Below are 17,089 nucleotides of genomic sequence, written 5' to 3'. Positions count from 1 at the left end.
GGTTATGTTATTAAAGTGGTGTGGTTATAGTGTGGTAATGGTGTGGTGATGATGTGTCACTACCGTCTTGGTGTGGTAGCAATGTCATTACAAATGCTTTAGGTACTAGAAACTAAAAATTAATGTTTATTAAGGTTAAAATGGTAATTTTAAATACTGATTTTTTATACATATTAATATTACAATTTCCGGCTTATTATAACGAAAAACTATTTATATAATACAGTAGTTGTTTTATTTCCCCTACAATCTATTTTATATCTAGATAATAATAGATAGATAGAAATATCCGTATCAAAAACCCCGTCGGCTTGGGGCGAGAACAGGTAGTTTTCCATTGAAACATTCACACATATCTATCCCCTTTTTTCCCCATAACTTCACTTCCCTCAAACCCTAACAATTTTAATCAATCAATCAATCAATCGAATAGATAGATACATACAGATATATACATATATATAGAGAAAACATGAGCTCCACAACCGATAAGTTATCTCAATTCCAAGCAATAACTGGTCTGGAAGACACCGATTTATGCACCGAAATCCTCTCCGCTCATAACTGGAATCTTGATGAAGCTATTTCAACCATTACTTCTACTTCTTCAGATTCCGATTACATTCCCACCGCCCAAACCACCGCCATCGATACTTTCGATCAGCAATCAGGTTTAATCACCACCGACGGTGCCGCTCCACCAGGTTTAGCTTGGAAACTCATTACTTTACCTATTTCTATTGTTTCCGCTAGCCTAGGGTTAGTTTCCGGTGCCGTAGGTCTAGGTTTATGGATAGTTGGCGGTGTGTTATCGTATTCGTTAAGTATGATTGGATTAACTAACTCTAACGGAGCGTCGACGTCGTCGCCGTTGGTTTCGGTGTCGTCGGCCGCGGCGGAGGCGATGGAGTTTGTGAATGAGTTTGAGAGTGAGTATGGGGAGAGGCATCCGAGTTTTGTGAATGAAGGGTTTATGGACGCGTTACAGCGGTCGAGAAGGGAATTTAAGTTGCTGTTTGTGTACTTGCATTCGCCTGATCATCCGGATACGCCTGTGTTTTGTGAAGGGAGTTTGTGTGATGATGTTTTGTGTGACTTTGTTGATGAGAATTTTGTTGCTTGGGGTGGGAGTATCAGGTCCAGTGAAGGGTTTAAGATGAGTAATAGTTTGAAAGCTTCTAGATTTCCGTTTTGTGCCGTTGTTATGGCTGCTACTAATCAAAGAATTGCTTTGCTCCAGCAGGTATATATTTGTGTGTGTATATATATATATTTATATATTACATTTACGGGTGCACACTTAGCTGACATGATAGACTGACCAGTTTGAGTTGCTTAGTGGGTTTAGAGATTAAATTTTACCATGTTTTATCAGATTAGGAGTTATTGAAAAACATTTAGGCAAAATTTTATCATGTTTCTTGGTTTTCTAGATGTAGGAACTGCTGCTCTACATATGTTATTTACAGAAAGATGAATATGTAAATACATCCACACATGTACAATTTGTCCACCCACCGACCTAGAACCCACAACCTCTTGGTTGACGGGTCATCATGCAGAGTTGTTGACCAAAGGCCCTTTGATTGTACATGTCTTATTTTTGCTTAAAATGGTAGTTATACTTATTTGAGGTTGCACTCATATAGTGATAGAAACAGCTTTGAGTAACGAAGCTCTAAGATGTGATGGCTGGTAGTAATAATTTTAATGGTCATCGATGTTATGAAATAGGTTTGACGTTAACTTTTTGCTGGAAACCTGGGATCGCTCATAACGATGCACTTGTACAGTAGTTTTTCACTTTTTTTGTACATGGAAGTTGTTTTCTGGTTAGAACATCATCATAGGTGTTCACCCAAGTTTTTATCTTTAAAAACCTTTGGCATGGGCTTTTGGTGTAAAAGTTAATGTGATTTACTGCATTGTTGAGGCAATATCGATATTGTTTATAACTTATGAGTACTACTAGGTACATCAGACCCCATGGTGGTTTTGGATTTCTCTTTGAATCTGAACCAAATCAGTATATAATGTTTATATAAAGTGAAATCTGCTTCTGGTTATTTGTTTCCTACATAGCAACAGACTTACTTATGAAAGGGTAAAATAATATTATCTGTGTTACTGTGTACCTTTATTTTTAACTTAATTTGGAGGCATTTCACTTCCATTGTACAAGACTTTTCTCATTATAAAACAATTATGTCATTTTTGGTCATTTTAGTATTTAACCTGTTCTTCACCTAAATAATCAGAATTTGTCTAATACTGAAACAATTGATTATGACTTCAAACTGAAACCAGAACAATATATAAGGGAGGATTTCGTTAATCCCCAACCTTAGTTGCGTGAGTACATTTTTCTCTAAAAGTGTGAGTTTGGTGCACTAATACAATACTCTTTGAAGGCTTGAAGCATGCTTTGGTGATGTATGCAATTTAAGTTGGGGATATATGTAAAGTGTCCCCATATTAGAAACCTGTTTTATAGCAGTTGATTATTTTGTTCTTATTATTCAATGTCATGTTTTTTGAACGGCAATATATTATTCAATATCATGTAAGCGTTTTCATATCACACATCCAGACAACCCCAAGTGGATAAAGGTGTAATGTGGATATCTGCTTGTATTGTGTGTTGACTACTTGACTAGCTTGTGTATACCATTCATAAGACAAAACTTTTAGATTCTTAGATTGTCTATTTTGTCAGCTTGTATTGTAATTCAATAATCTAGATTCCATCAGATTAAATCTCTTGATTAATGATAGGTAGACATATTCTTAGTTCTTACTTTGTATGCATGTTATGTGTGGACCTAGTCAAACACTGAATCAATTTTAAACCCTGAGAATGTTTTTATGAAGTTTTGTGAGGTAGCAGCGTATATCATTTTTTGTATCTGTCATAGGTGGAAGGACCTAAATCACCAGAAGAAATGCTTACAATATTGCAGAGGGTTCTTGAAGAAAGTGGCCCGGTCCTTGTAACAGCCAGACTTGATGCTGAGGAACGTATAAACAACATGCGATTGAGGGAGGAGCAAGATGCAGCATATCAAGCTGCACTCGAAGCTGATCAAGTACGTGCTGATTTACTTCAGTTGAATTTTTATTTAATTACAAGGACCCGATTTATGAATATTTAGATTAGAGGTGGCAGTTTTGGTAGGTTTGACGTGTACAGTTATGAAACTGGTGAGGGAAAACGGTAACTAAAGTGTATTTTGAATGTTATTATTGAAAAGTATATATATTGTGTAACCATAGTATCAGGACAGAGTGTTTGACTCGAAAATTGTTTTGATCAGTTACCCAACCTTCCTATCTTGCTATCTCTAATTTTTAACCTACCACTACTAAGTTTAATGGTATATACTTTAGTTGCCTAACTTGTTCATTTCAAACCAGGCAAGGGAACGCCAGAGGAAGGAAGAGGAAGAAAGACTGGAAAGAGAAGCTGCTGAAGCAGAGAGGAAAAAGAAGGAAGAAGAGGAGGCTCGTGAAAGAGCAGCCCATGAAGCTGCTGAAAGAGAAGCCACATTAACCAAACTGCGAGAGGAAAAATCCTTGTCTTTGGGCCCAGAACCCGAAAAGGGTCCTGATGTTACTCAGGTATCTCATACATATTGACTGTGCTTCCTTTCATACTAATAAATGTGCATGCTAGGTTCTAAGAATTGTATTTCAGATTACTAGTAGTATGTCTGTATCTTCTCATGAGAAGTATACAACTCTGATGAATGGTAGCAGCTTCACTGAGTTTGAGAATTTGTCTTTGAGTGGAACTGTATTCCTTAACATAGACATTGTCAACATTCAACCCCGTTGATCTGTTCCTCTTTAAAGCCATAAACATTGGTGTAACCTATCTGATCCAGTTTGGCTAAGTTTTGGCTTCCGCTTCCCGGTTTGAGATACAACACAACCCAAATACAACTCATTATGCTTTCAAAAACCAAGAACAGACAGCAATAGCTTAACAAAAAGACTCCTTGGTGATTAACAGTCTTTAAAGCTGTTAAAGTCATTTTGTAGTAAATTCTGTTTATATTTGCCTTCTGGAAAAAAAAGTTGGGTTCATATCTCCCTCTTTTCTTACTTTGTACATAAGAACGAGTCTTCCCTTCTAAAATTGTTAAGGTATGTTGGAACTAAAACCATCAGAAAATAATGACAGTTGGAACATGAATTTTGTTTTACAAGATGGGTACCCGCGCAATGCGCCGGCGGTGGCGGTAACGGGTGGTGCTAGTGGCGGTGGTGGTAATAATGTGGTTATTAATTTAAAAGTAATTGACGTAAATGGTAATGTAGTTATTTTATGGTTAAGGAATGTATCTTTTGTAAATAACTTTATTAAGAATATTATAGAGATATTAGGTGGAAATATTTAAATTAATTAATAAAGGAGATTGATAGTTTTGATAAATATGAGTGTAAAAGATTTTAGGGATATATTCGGTAGATTTGGTGTATGAGTTAGGAATGTGTTGAAATTTAAGGGTATTTTGGGTATTTTAAAGGTAGAGAGTTAAAAAGGGGAGGGTATAGATATAGATAACATCTGCATACACTCATTCGACCTTCCCTTTTTAGCTATCTTTTGTGGGAGTTGATACTTGCACCACCTAAATTATCCAAATAATACATGTACAACATCTGAGATAATGATGTGTGGACTACATAGGTGGTGCAAGTGTCACCTCTCCCTCTTTTTACCCACTTGACTATTTAGAAATAAAACATTACATGAACCAACCAGTTTCAGTAGTAATAGGGTATTCGACTTGGTGTTTTTACATGTGATTTCTTATTGTTGGATGGTGTAGGTATTGGTGAGGTTGCCAAATGGAGAACGAAAAGGAAGAAGGTTCCATTGTAGCTCAACAATACAATCTTTATATGACTTTGTTGATTCATCAGGATGCTTAGAAATGGAAAGTTACACTCTTGTCACCAATTTCCCTCGTGTACTCTATGGTCAAGACAAACTCTCTTTGACGCTAAAAGAAGTTGGACTACATCCTCAAGCCAGTCTTTTTGTGGAGATGAAATCATGAGAGAAACAGCCGAGTTTAGTTTTGTGGTATAGGATTTTATTTTTATTTTGTTTTGTGAAATCAGGTCTTCCATCTATCCCTTAATGAATGATGACTGATTCCGTGTTTAGAATGTCGTCCTTCCGATATGTCATATATATTTATCTTTACATCCATGTATCATGCAGATTAATTTTAGACTAAATTTATTGACCTGAAATAAATTATTTGACAAGCAGAATGGTGACCACTTGTATTTTAATTTTAGTATTCAAGTTTTTCACAAATCGGTCTGTAAGACTGTAACACATGTATCTTTGGCTAGTTTATAAAGATTGAAATTTTATTTCCTACGTACATTGTTTCCTTCTGATTCGGGGGATCATGATAATTAGCTTAAATTTCGTACTCATTCTTAATTTACCCCAATCCACAATTACTGAAACGTACATATACGATTCTATATGTTCGTTCTTTATCTCTATAAATATAAAATAGGAAATCGAGCCAGTTATATAAATTTATTTACCCTCACTAGCTTTTTCTTTTTTCCTTGTTGAAGTATTAATTAAGATCAAATCTGAAAATGGAGAAGATGAAGGAGGAATCACCATCATCATCGTTGGCCTCGGAACATTATTACTTATTTACCTTTTGATATTGTAACCCACATCATAAAGAAAGTAGTAGATTTGAAAGCAGATACCATAGTCTGATCCTGATAACTATCTAAGTCATCATAACTTTAAGTAAGCGATGATGGAAGTCCCTCCGGAAGTTTACTTCGTTGAAGGTTCTGCGTATCGTACTTCCACCTGATTTTGATGGGCGGTATGAGTACAAGTGGAAGAGGACATTTGGTAGTAGATACAACTCGTTTGTCTTTCTGTCGCCCGATGATCTGAATGAAGGATCCGATTCTCATCATGAAAATGATGATGGGGTGGAAGACTATTACGATCGTTTATCACAAACAGAAGATAAATGCGAGCTTGGGAAGAATCTATTGGAATCCTCGGTTGATTACTTAATTTGAGGTGGTGTGGAGGCACCTTAAAGATGATAAGTACATACAATCCGTTGCTGCAGTTGGTATTGATTAACGACTCGGCTAACAGGGGTAGAATTACTGCCGAAATTTAATATTCCCCAGTTGAGGAGAAATAATTTGGAACGTGAAGATGATGTCGGGAGGGATATTGTAGAAGACCATGCTGTGTATTGTCATGCCCAGTCGTTAAAACTGCCGGTTTCTGGGTATATATGTCATGAAAGGGCCGGGTAACTATGGTTTTGTATGGACACGACGAGTATGATTATGATCGTGTGGAAGATGAAGAGGAGAAAATACATAACGAAGCTATCAAAGAGATGTGGCGGAGGGGTGGTTTAATTTTGAGTATGTTGACTTTGCTTTTGGAAGGAGAAAATATACGACGAGTAACATTGATTTTGGAAGGAGTGATTGATGATGATGATGGTTTCATGAAATTAAGGCTGGATGAAGAAGACGAGTACGGTAATCAAGTACCGGAAGAAGATGATGAAGAGAAGAAAATATATAATGAAGCTATCAAAGATCGAGATGTTGCAGAGGCCCGGTGATCATGTTGAGTAGAGGATCGATCGATGGCCGGCCATGTATATATACCTAGTTTGTCTATATTCACTTTAACTTCAAATTTTATTTTTTTCTTGCTGAGAAATCTTCTCAAAAAAGTTACTAAATATATATATATATATATTTGAACTAATTGCATTTTTGGTCCCTGTATTATCACACCATTTGCAACTTTGATACAAACATGTGAAAAGTGACGAAACGTATCCCTATGATATCACATCTGTTGCAATGTTGGTCCAAAAGTAACGTGCCGTTAAAATTCAGCTGTTAATGCCCTCATGTGCGTCTCACGTGCGGGGTAATTGAGTCATTTACACCCACCCACCCATATATATACCAGTAACCACCCCAAAATTCACTTCAATCGGGTTTTTCCATCGCAAATGTGTATATATATATATATATACATAAATTATGTCTTTATCCATAACCAAACAGAACACATCGATGATTACAGCCAATTACTTTCACAATCAAATCCAAAAACAACACATACATTATTACAAGCAATTACTTTCACCCAAAAAGGATATCCAAGTAAATAGAAAAAAAAATTATCTAATCTTTTTGTGTGAAAATTACCAAATCTATATATCTTTTCTGACAGTCGTGATCGGTGATTATGCAAAAGACTTTATCAAGTGAATTTTCGCATTTTTCGGCCACTGTGATTATTTCCGATATCCAGCGGTCTCTCACCACACAAATGGGTACCTACCATATTCGATGTAAGCATCACTCCTCTGTCAGATAAAGGGGCATCCGTCTCATCTCCCTTTTTTGGTTTTTTTTTACTGTTACAACTCTGGGAAACCACCACCGATCGTCACCACCATTTGCCACATCCCTCTGGTACAACGAAAACCCAGATCTAAGGTGGGTTTAGATTGAAGTAATGATTAAATAAATAAAAAAGATTTGGAATCACTATGATTGTTGATTTGATATCACTTTTAATTTGTATATGTATATATATATATATTATATGATATAGAAAAGAAAGGAGAAAGAGGAGGTGGTCCAGTGCTCATGTAGCAGCGTAGAGGTGGTCTGTGGCAGAATCAAATACTACTTTGGCGGCAGAGGTGGTGGCCGGTCAGAGTTATTCAAAGAGAGAAATGTTTTGGGAAGAAATCTCGATTGAAGTGAATTTGGGGGTTGTTTCTAGCATGTATATGGATGGTCATGAAAGGGTGTAAATAGCTCAACTACTCCGCACGTGAGACGCACATGGGGGCATTAACGGCTGAATTCTAACGACACGTTAGTTTTGGACCAAAATTGCAACAGGTGTGATATCATAGGGATACGTTTCGCCACTTTTCACATGTTTGTATCAATATAAAAAGTGGGATGTATCCATTCATATTCATCACATCCATATCTATATATATATATATATAGGAATATTAGGTTTTTTACCCGCACGATGTGCAGCTATTTAAAATAACCTACGTAAAAAGAATAAAAATGAACATGAACTAATATATTATAACACATTAAAGCATATAAATTTTTTGAGACATATAATGATGTATAAAGCACATAAAATTTAACAACCTAATTACTTTTCATATTAAAAGTCGAAAAGAATTTGAAGATGAAATCAAAAACTAACTTTTAAAAAAAAATATGACAATGGTGTGATGTGTCGACACAATTATGTAATCTATATATGAAACTAATGTTGGTTTTTAGGAAACAAAATCAATTTTATTAATTTCATAATTTTATATTTTACATACCAATATATATAAATAAATATTGTGGAAAATTATAGAGATGACACATAGGATAAAATCCTAGGTGGCAAATTTTAAAAATAGTTTTAAATTAAAGAGGGTTTTAAAAAGCTAGTGTTTTAATATTTATATATATAGATAGATATATCTTTAACAAATTGATCCAAGGGTTCCCTAATTAATTAATGATCGATCTGAAGATGCATCATGCGTCTATCTATCATGGATCATCAGATAATCTTGAATCCAACTGATGATTTTTCTTCACGAAATCCTAGTCGAAATTTTAAGTAAAGTCAAAGATTTGAAAAGCCTGTGCGTTTCAATAGGATTGTAAGTAACAATGTCGACACTGTTTCCTTCTCCTGCCGGAAATTTAAGAAGCCGTTCTGGTCGTCGTTGATATTAAGTTCCTCCTCCCCAACTGTAATTTGGCCCCCGGTTATGAAGATATTATTGATCCTTTTAAAATCAAGTCCTTTCTCTCTGCATGTATGTCTATGCATAGTTTTAGTAAACTCCAGGACCTATGCATCCAACTTCCTTCCTGCGTTAAAGGTTTTGATGATAATTATTCTACTACTTTGTTGTTCAAGTGGAAAGTTAACTACAGAAAAAACAACAAATTCGATTCATTTGTATTTCTGTCTCCGGATTCAATTTACGATAATAATGGACTCTTGTTATATACAGGAAATGGCGATGATCGCTTTAAGAAACTTGGATTCGCATGTGGTTGTCATTTGGATTGCGTAGTTATGACTTGGGTGTTATTAAATTTGTTGGAAAAGGTTTGTGTTACGCATTCTGATAAAGGGGAGACGCTTTCTCTTGGTGGTGAAAAACTTACTGAGCTGATGAGGAGGATGCAGAAGCCATATTATCCATATGAATATCTGCATGAGATGTTTGATACCGGAGTTTCTATTTGCGATAGTTGGTGTCACGTTCCTTTGTTGGAATTGCCTGTTTCAGGTTATGTGATGAAGGGGGTAACTCTGATTTTGACGATGAGGGAGGATGATAACCGTGATGTCGTCATTGATAGGATTATTACCAATAATAATGATGATGATTTTGATGCAAATAAAGTGGAGGCTACATATAGTGAAGCAATGATGCAGATTTTAAACAAGCATAAGGGATCGCTGATAAGGGTGTGGTGAATCATGTGTACGTATTCTCGATCAGATGAACTTCAGATTAGTTTTGTTCAGAGATGAACTTTTATTTCCTCGCTAGAACCAGCTGATTGAATGATATTAATCAACTTTTACCAGTAACCGTTAATTACTTCTGACCATATCTATATATGTTTTACAAAGTAATGTTGCTTTGATTATCCTTAATGATTTCTTTGCTCAATTTTGTCAAATAAAATGAAGTGCTAGTTTTTGGCCAAAGTCTGGATCACATATTACTTTTAAATTTTAGTTGTAAAATAAGTTGAAACTTCTAGATCAAAGTAATTGCTTGGATGTGAGGAAAAATTTATCATTCTACTAATGTGGAATTAACGTTAACAACAAAACCTTTTGAGAAAGAAAGAAATCTGACAGTGTTTTCAATTTCGTGGTGCCAGAAGCATTCCGTGTCCTCTCAAAATTAACAGATTCCTGTATCATTTTTGAAACCAGAATACCAATTGATTACAATGACTACAGAAAAAGACCTTGAGTTGCTGTCATGTCTTGTCAAATTCAAACTCAAATCCAAATTGCTTTTTCACCATTATCTTCCTAGTCCCATTTTTGTATTCTGTAAAAAACAATAGATAAACTTGACCATATTGATTTATCAAGTATTTAATGGAGATGGTGATCAACCGCCCCAACCAAAAAAGGCAAGGGGTTCTTAGAAATAACTTAACCATATAAGTTAATCTGGTTTATCCATCATAGAAATGGAAGAACATCGGACCATAGAGTAGGAATGGTCTTTGTATGTGTTGATATTTAAAAGCATTTGGAGAAAGATTGATGCACATTAAGGGGAAAAAATAACAAGGATAGTGTTGTTGGATTGATCGGACATAGTTTATGGGGTATTCGTATTGCATACAAGTCGTCTTGGTTCTTGCTCCTGATCCCTTTCTCAGAGAATGGCTTGGAAGTTTGTCAGAAAATGAGAAGGCGCGCGTGATACATACACAAAGAAAGATGTTCAGTGAGCTTCGGATGAATCAATCACACAAGCTCTGCATTCACAAGTTTTAAGAGAACTGTTTAAATAGGAAAGAATAACGCAACAAACAAGACGTTAACAAACCGCGGCTAGCAAAACAAAGTGTCAACGGAGAATTTTGAGGAAAACCTTGCTAGTTTCCACACCAAATATATAAATCTGGCATCCCGTTTCTCTTTGCATTTTCAAGTATCGCTTCTCTACTTTCTGGAATTTACTGAATATACCAAGAATCAATTGCATCAAAGCTCTTCATTTTAATCATCACACAAATCTCTCACCATCTTCATCCCATCACCCGGCTACATAAATGATTGAATTGTAACTTTCTGGTTCTAGAGACCTTTGTGGTCCACTTGCAACTTTAACCATTGTGAACGATTATAGAACGCTCAGATGAACTGAGTCCTCCACTGAATAAGATACGCCAGGCAGAGTTTTCAAGTTCTTACAAACCTATATGATCAGGTCATTGAGCAATCTGCTACCACGTCAATGTCTTTGTAATCATATTTAACTCGCTATCACAAATAGTACGCTACAGGCTCTTGATTAGTCATACACATGTCTCATGTGTGCCCTTCATTTAAATTGTTTCTGTATCCAGGTACCCAATCAATATTTGACCAACCGATTTGATGACAGTATAACACAAACTAGGCAATGACATACCAAATAGAATAAGACAGATTAGACCTATTCTAAATGGACTGGGCCAAACCGATTATTAATCACAACTTGAAACAACAAGAGTGATATTTTAGGTAAAAGGCCTAAGCAGCACCGTAAAAGATTCTAAAGAACCACACTTCAAAAAGAAAAAGCCCTGAACACTGATCGCAAAACACAACCTAGCATTGAATCAAATGCGAAACAAACAAAAGAACTCTGCAATGAAAGTAACCAATTTGCTGTTCAAGAAAAAAAGAAGTCAGCATTCACAAATTCTTAAACAACCACCCAAATTCAAAAGGCAACAAAAACTAAAACGCCTCACCAAAACAACACTTCAAAAACAAAAAACTTGGGCAAGTCTCACTGGTCAGGCTTTACACTAAACTCAAAAAACCGGCACCTTCTTCTTTGAGGCCCATCTCCTCTTTGCATCTTCTATTGCACCTTCTCTATACTTCTGTAATTCACTATACCGTTCATGATACTGAGCTTCAATTGCATTAATCTCTATCTTCAAATCTTCACACACATTAATCCAAAAATCATCCGACGTATTTTTGTTGTAAGAATCAGTAGAAAACCCACCCGAGCTCTTCATCCAATCACTTGAATATGTGAACGATGAATTACCTGACCCTTTGTAATCGTAATCTTCTTGTTCAGAAACCTTTATAGGATCACATTCAATTTCTTGACCATTTTGAATGATTACAGAACCTTCAGGGGAACTCATTCTTCCACTGGAGCTAGAGGGTTTCCAAGTTGGTACAAACTTCAGAATTAGATCATCAATCAGCTTTGCTATGACAGCAACATTTCCATACTCTATGTCAAGTTGTTCAACCATCTCTTGAGCTATTGTATGTGCAGTATCAACATCCAGATAAAATGGGAAGTGGACATTCTTCGCAATACCTATTCCACAATAAACAACAGAGTTGGAACATGAAAAACAAAAGAAAATGAAACAATAAATAAAGTTTTTGCATAAATGTGCTCATTTCAACCCATTTACTTTTGCTTGATTCGAGTCATGTTTTCTCTAATGTGTTAAAAGGGAGCAAAAGTAAAAAAACAGCCGGCTAAATGGAAGCAGGCGGAATAGTACAAGGTGTATACTTAATGCATAAAGGCAGCTAAATTTTTTAATTCAAAAGGCTAAACTTTCATGCTATGTTCTTGAGTTCCTTATTAAAAGAAAAGAAAAGAAGTGATTAGATGAGAAGATATTGAATCGTTTCAAATCATCCCAAAAGTTGGAGGAAGATTTAGGGAGCAAAATCAACTAGATTATCCTCCACTTCCTATCCTTTCATTTCTCTTCCATCCTTAAAAAAACTCAAGAACACAAATTGTTTTAAAATCATTTAGATTCTTTTCTTTTCATCTCTTAAAAAAACTCAAGAACATAGCATCATATAAAAGAAAAAAACAGGTTGTACAACTATTGGACAATGGACATACTATTGCCTGTTTAAAAAAAAGATGATTATTAACAATAAATATAAAATTCATGTATCTGACAACAATTAGAAGTTTGGATCAACACAGCCCAAACCCAACCCATTTCGTCTGATAGCAACAGATATCCCTGTTTTGACCACTAACCCAGACCATCCATTTTTCCAAATCTGGTGTTACATAGACAAAATGGTTCTTACCATTATCAATTCTCAATGCAAACGTGAAAGAGTTATCTTCATTCATCCTGCCTTTCAATCGGAGATCGATACTCTCATCAACAAACTGAAGTTCTACTGACGAATAGCGTGGGCTACCAGCATTGCTTTTCACAGATGAGCTACCAGATGACACCTTATTGTCACCATGGTCAATGTCCATGGGACATAAGATGGGATTTGGAACCTTGACTATGTTGACATTGACTGCCTCATGTACATGCTGCATTCTAGTTTCTGAGGAAAGAAACGGATCTTTCAGTAGCTCTTTAGCAGGCAACCGTTGAGACACCGGGACCAAACACTTCTCTATAAACTCCTTGACTTGTGGGTCTTTAACTTTTAAAAGACCAGCTGGCTTTATACCCTGCAACAAAGGAAGACCAAGGTAACACATCTACAGTGGTATAGAGCAATTAGGGGGTGCTAAGAAGTTTCTTTTGGAATATTGAATGAAAATCAGGTAATCAACATTCAACTGTAGTAAAATGATAGTTAAATATATTATATCAGCCATTACCATGTGAAGTGATAATTCGCAGATACTCAGATGTTAGATGTGCGACAAATTCTATTTTTTGACAGGTAAAATGAGCAAAAGGGGCAATGAAAATTTTACAAGATATAATCCCTCAAATTAGGTTAAATAAAGAAGTAAATCGGTATTTTATATTTGCCCAAATCAGTGCTGTTGTAGCTGGTATAAAACTGATAGTTTAGTAGCATAATCTATTTACTAACTGTGATTATTGCCACTCAAAGTCACATTAACTGATAATGGGTTCCAAAACGTAAATACATACACACCCACAGTTGGTTAGTAGAAAATAGAATGATAGATAATGGTAGGGGATCTTACTGAAGTAACCTTCTTATATATTTGTGCTTGGTTTCTGCATTCACTGTAAGGATATTCACAAGTAATCAGCTCTAATATGCTCATTCCAAAGGAATATATGTCGACAAGTTCATTATATTCCTCTTCATAAAGTTCTGGAGCCATAAACTCCGGTGTTCCTGCATTTAACAATATACCGATTACAACAAGTAATAAGAAATTAACTAATCCAAGACACGACAATTTCGAATGAAAATAAATAAACTACCGATTAAACTTTTGGCAGCGGGGCGTATCTTCAGAGTTGCTAACCCTAGATCTCCAATTTTTACTTCCCCATGATTTCCATTGACAAAGACGTTATCACACTTTAGATCTCTGTGAATAACTGGCGGTTCACGACTGTGGAGATAAACCAAGCCTTGAAGGATCTGTCTGGCCCAATTTTTTATAGCCTTCAAATCAACATTCTTATGTTTCTTGCGGTATCTATATGAAAATTAACAGATAGTTTAAAACATAATTCAGCAATAATAATAAACAAAAAATGAAGAAAAAAGAAAAAACAACTTACTGCCTCAAACTCCCTGACGTGAACAATTCAGTAATCATGTTGAAAGTTTTCTTCTCTTCGTCCACCCAAGACCCATACGATTTAATAATGTTCTCATGCTTCAGAGACTTCAAAAGGTGAACCTCAGACTTAACTCTTTCGAAATGTTCTGGAGATTGCATAACATCATCTAACATCACTTGGTTCCATGCGATTTCAATTCCTTCAACTTCATCAAACCCCTTGTATCTGCCGATACCCCAAAAAACAAAACAACAAAAAAACACAAAGTAAGCATCATTATGCAGAGGGAGGCAACTTATACACCATAACATTTTACTCCAAAACACCACAGGGTACTTGAACTTCAACACCAGATATCACAACACACCACTAATTTAACTATCCGTGTGGTGTACCGAGTAAATTCGTGTGGCGCACAATCACCTCCCTTAAATATATGTAAAAACCGCAACAAGATGAACTCCACATCATAAAACAAAAAAACAAATCTACAGCTAGAATTAAATGATGGAAAATAAGGTTGGAAGTCTAGAAATCATACACAGTCTTGAATGCTCCTCTCCCCAGCATTTCATTATACTGAAGAAAGAAAACACAAAACAGCTAAGAAACCCGATAACCATCTTCTCACTTAAAAAGCCGGAAAAAAAAACTAACCCAAGAACTATGTATATATATATATATTACATATATACTAATCTACACGGGGACTAAAGGCACAAAATTATCCTGAGTAGCCTGAACAGGGATCCCTCTCCGTTTACACCGTTTAAATACATCGTTTATTTCTTATTTCAACAATATATACAGCAATATATACTCACTTTACCCTATATATATATACAGCATAACGACGATTAAAACAGTTAATACAGAATTATATATACAAAAAACCTATATAAACATTAGATGATAAAGAACAGATATAATATATGGGAAGTGATCCCTACACAACTTATTTTTGCCATACACAATAATAATAATAATAATAATAATAATAATAATAATAAGAGAAAGCAATGGAAATCAGAAAAGATACCCGAATGTAACGGTTTCTAGGGCATCTTTCGACAACATCAGGATCCTCAATTTCGGGTTTGGGTTTGGAATTAAAATTCAATTTCTCAACCAAATCATTGGCAGGGGCCAAAAATAAAACTTCAGAACCCATTATTATCAAAAGAAATGTATATATATATATTGACGACAGATGAAAAAACAAAAAAAAAAGAAGAAAAGGGCAAAGAATAGCTCAAGATCTGGATCGAACAAAAAGGCAGGCCTAGAGAAGGCGGTTTTCAGAAAAAGCTTCACACGCAACAGAAAAAGAATCCAATGATCGAATTCTTTTCATCATACTATTCATCTGCAATAATTTTTTCTTGTTTTTAATATATGCAGAATTATGAATTCTTTTAGAAATTGAGTCTTCCTTTCTGAAACCAAAACTATCCATCCCGCCAAGATTTCTTCATTCGTTTATATATATGTAGTTATAAATTTGGTTTTGATAGATGTGTGAAAACCCCTTAGAATTGCAGGAATCCTGATCGAAATTGTTTTTTTTTTTTGTGTGTGTAAAGGTTGAATTGAATAGAATTGAATTGGGGGTTGTTGTTGCTATATATATATATATTTATAAAAAAATAAAAAAGAATAAGAAAAGGAACCCTAAAAGAGCGAGAAAGCCGGTGGGAATGTGTTTATACTTTATCCAACCACTACCCGTAACTGAATGATGATGCGTGTATACATTTAAAATTCCAGAATCTATGGGAATGTATGAGTTTCATTTTTAAATTTTTTTTTAATTTTTTTTTTTCATGTGACGAGACGGCTAGCCGTTATATTTATACAGAGAGTCGGTGACTAGTGATTAAAGACCATAGAGGAGGAAAAACCCATCAATTTAACCGCTACAGAATGTTAAATTGAGGGTAAAACCTCGCCTACTGATATTCGAACCTTAATTTCCCAGGATTCAAACATCATTACAGGACTTCGGAATGTCGTTGGGATTTTAACCCATTAGCGAATGTATGAGTTAATTACTAAAAAACTAATTTTCAAATAACGTCCCTAGACTTATAAACTTAACCTAATATTTTCTTATTAGGTCATCCACAATAATGTTTGCTTTATACAGTTGTATTCTGTGCAGCATAATGTATTTGTTGTGAATGGCAAAAATTGTTGTAAATATATCACTTCCCAATCAAAAATGATGTTTTTTTATATTTGACTATTGAGGTTTGTGCCATGCTTTTTAGGGCTTCGATTGTTATGTTAATATGATTTTCTTATAGAAATGTAGTTGTGTTGAACTTATTTGAAAGTGTAAAAGGGAATAACGTATGAGAAAACAAAAAATATACTTGAAAGAAAAAACCAAAAATGTTTGTGCGAGAAAACCAAAAAACGCGTTAACAAGTTTGCAATATAGAATACGTGCATTTAATTTGTGCAAGAAATCCAAAAATCAAAAACGAAGGAAAAACAAAATGTTGAGTGAAAATTTTCAATATATTAATTGAGAAAATAAACTATTAAAAAAACAAAGGGTTCGTTTGTTTTTCTCAAAAAACTCTGAGTAACCTCTTAGCTCAGATTCGCTCAGATGTTTTGAGATTTGGAGCCGTTTGTTTTTTCTTCAGATCCAGAGGCACTAACATCTGAACAACATCAAATTTGCTCAGATGAAAACATGCCTCTTTTTCACATCTGA

General features: G+C 35.1%; 2 protein-coding genes across 4 annotated transcripts; one reads left to right on the top strand and one right to left on the bottom strand.

The window, feature by feature from the left end:
• Positions 1–282: 282 nt before the first annotated feature.
• Positions 283–5,283, top strand: LOC122601321 (plant UBX domain-containing protein 10). Its single transcript, XM_043774091.1, has 4 exons — positions 283–1,243; positions 2,916–3,086; positions 3,415–3,618; positions 4,836–5,283. Exons 1-4 carry the CDS (start codon positions 473–475, stop codon positions 5,064–5,066), a joined length of 1,377 nt encoding a protein of 458 aa, XP_043630026.1. The 5' UTR covers positions 283–472; the 3' UTR covers positions 5,067–5,283.
• Positions 5,284–11,484: 6,201 nt separating this feature from the next.
• Positions 11,485–15,946, bottom strand: LOC122601287 (probable serine/threonine-protein kinase WNK10). Of its 3 annotated transcripts, none has more exons than XM_043774057.1 (7): positions 15,404–15,946; positions 14,906–14,943; positions 14,362–14,589; positions 14,056–14,276; positions 13,818–13,966; positions 12,932–13,316; positions 11,485–12,185 (listed from the first exon to the last, which is right to left on the bottom strand). In XM_043774057.1, exons 1-7 carry the CDS (start codon positions 15,533–15,535, stop codon positions 11,656–11,658), a joined length of 1,683 nt encoding a protein of 560 aa, XP_043629992.1. In that variant the 5' UTR covers positions 15,536–15,946; the 3' UTR covers positions 11,485–11,655. The 3 variants fall into 3 exon arrangements, with proteins under 3 accessions (XP_043629992.1, XP_043629988.1, XP_043629996.1); XM_043774053.1 differs by having other exon boundaries at positions 13,809–13,966; positions 15,404–15,945; XM_043774061.1 differs by lacking the exon at positions 14,906–14,943 and having other exon boundaries at positions 13,809–13,966; positions 15,404–15,515.
• Positions 15,947–17,089: the final 1,143 nt, after the last annotated feature.

Source organism: Erigeron canadensis, chromosome 1, assembly GCF_010389155.1.
Source record: "Erigeron canadensis isolate Cc75 chromosome 1, C_canadensis_v1, whole genome shotgun sequence".
NCBI lineage: Eukaryota > Viridiplantae > Streptophyta > Magnoliopsida > Asterales > Asteraceae > Erigeron > Erigeron canadensis.
Note: the sequence above shows the minus strand (reverse complement) of the source record. Positions and strands in the feature narration are given on the sequence as shown.

Coding starts and splice junctions, on each gene's coding strand:
- LOC122601287 (XM_043774053.1), bottom strand. CDS start 15,535: ATGGGTTCTGAAGTTTTATTTTTGGCCCCTGCCAATGATTTGGTTGAG. Junction 14,944..15,403: donor CTAGAAACCGTTACATTCGG/GTATCTTTTCTG, acceptor TTCTTTCTTCAG/TATAATGAAATGCTGGGGAG. Junction 14,277..14,361: donor ACGTCAGGGAGTTTGAGGCA/GTAAGTTGTTTT, acceptor ATTTTCATATAG/ATACCGCAAGAAACATAAGA.
- LOC122601321 (XM_043774091.1), top strand. CDS start 473: ATGAGCTCCACAACCGATAAGTTATCTCAATTCCAAGCAATAACTGGT. Junction 3,087..3,414: donor CTGCACTCGAAGCTGATCAA/GTACGTGCTGAT, acceptor ATTTCAAACCAG/GCAAGGGAACGCCAGAGGAA. Junction 3,619..4,835: donor AGGGTCCTGATGTTACTCAG/GTATCTCATACA, acceptor TGGATGGTGTAG/GTATTGGTGAGGTTGCCAAA.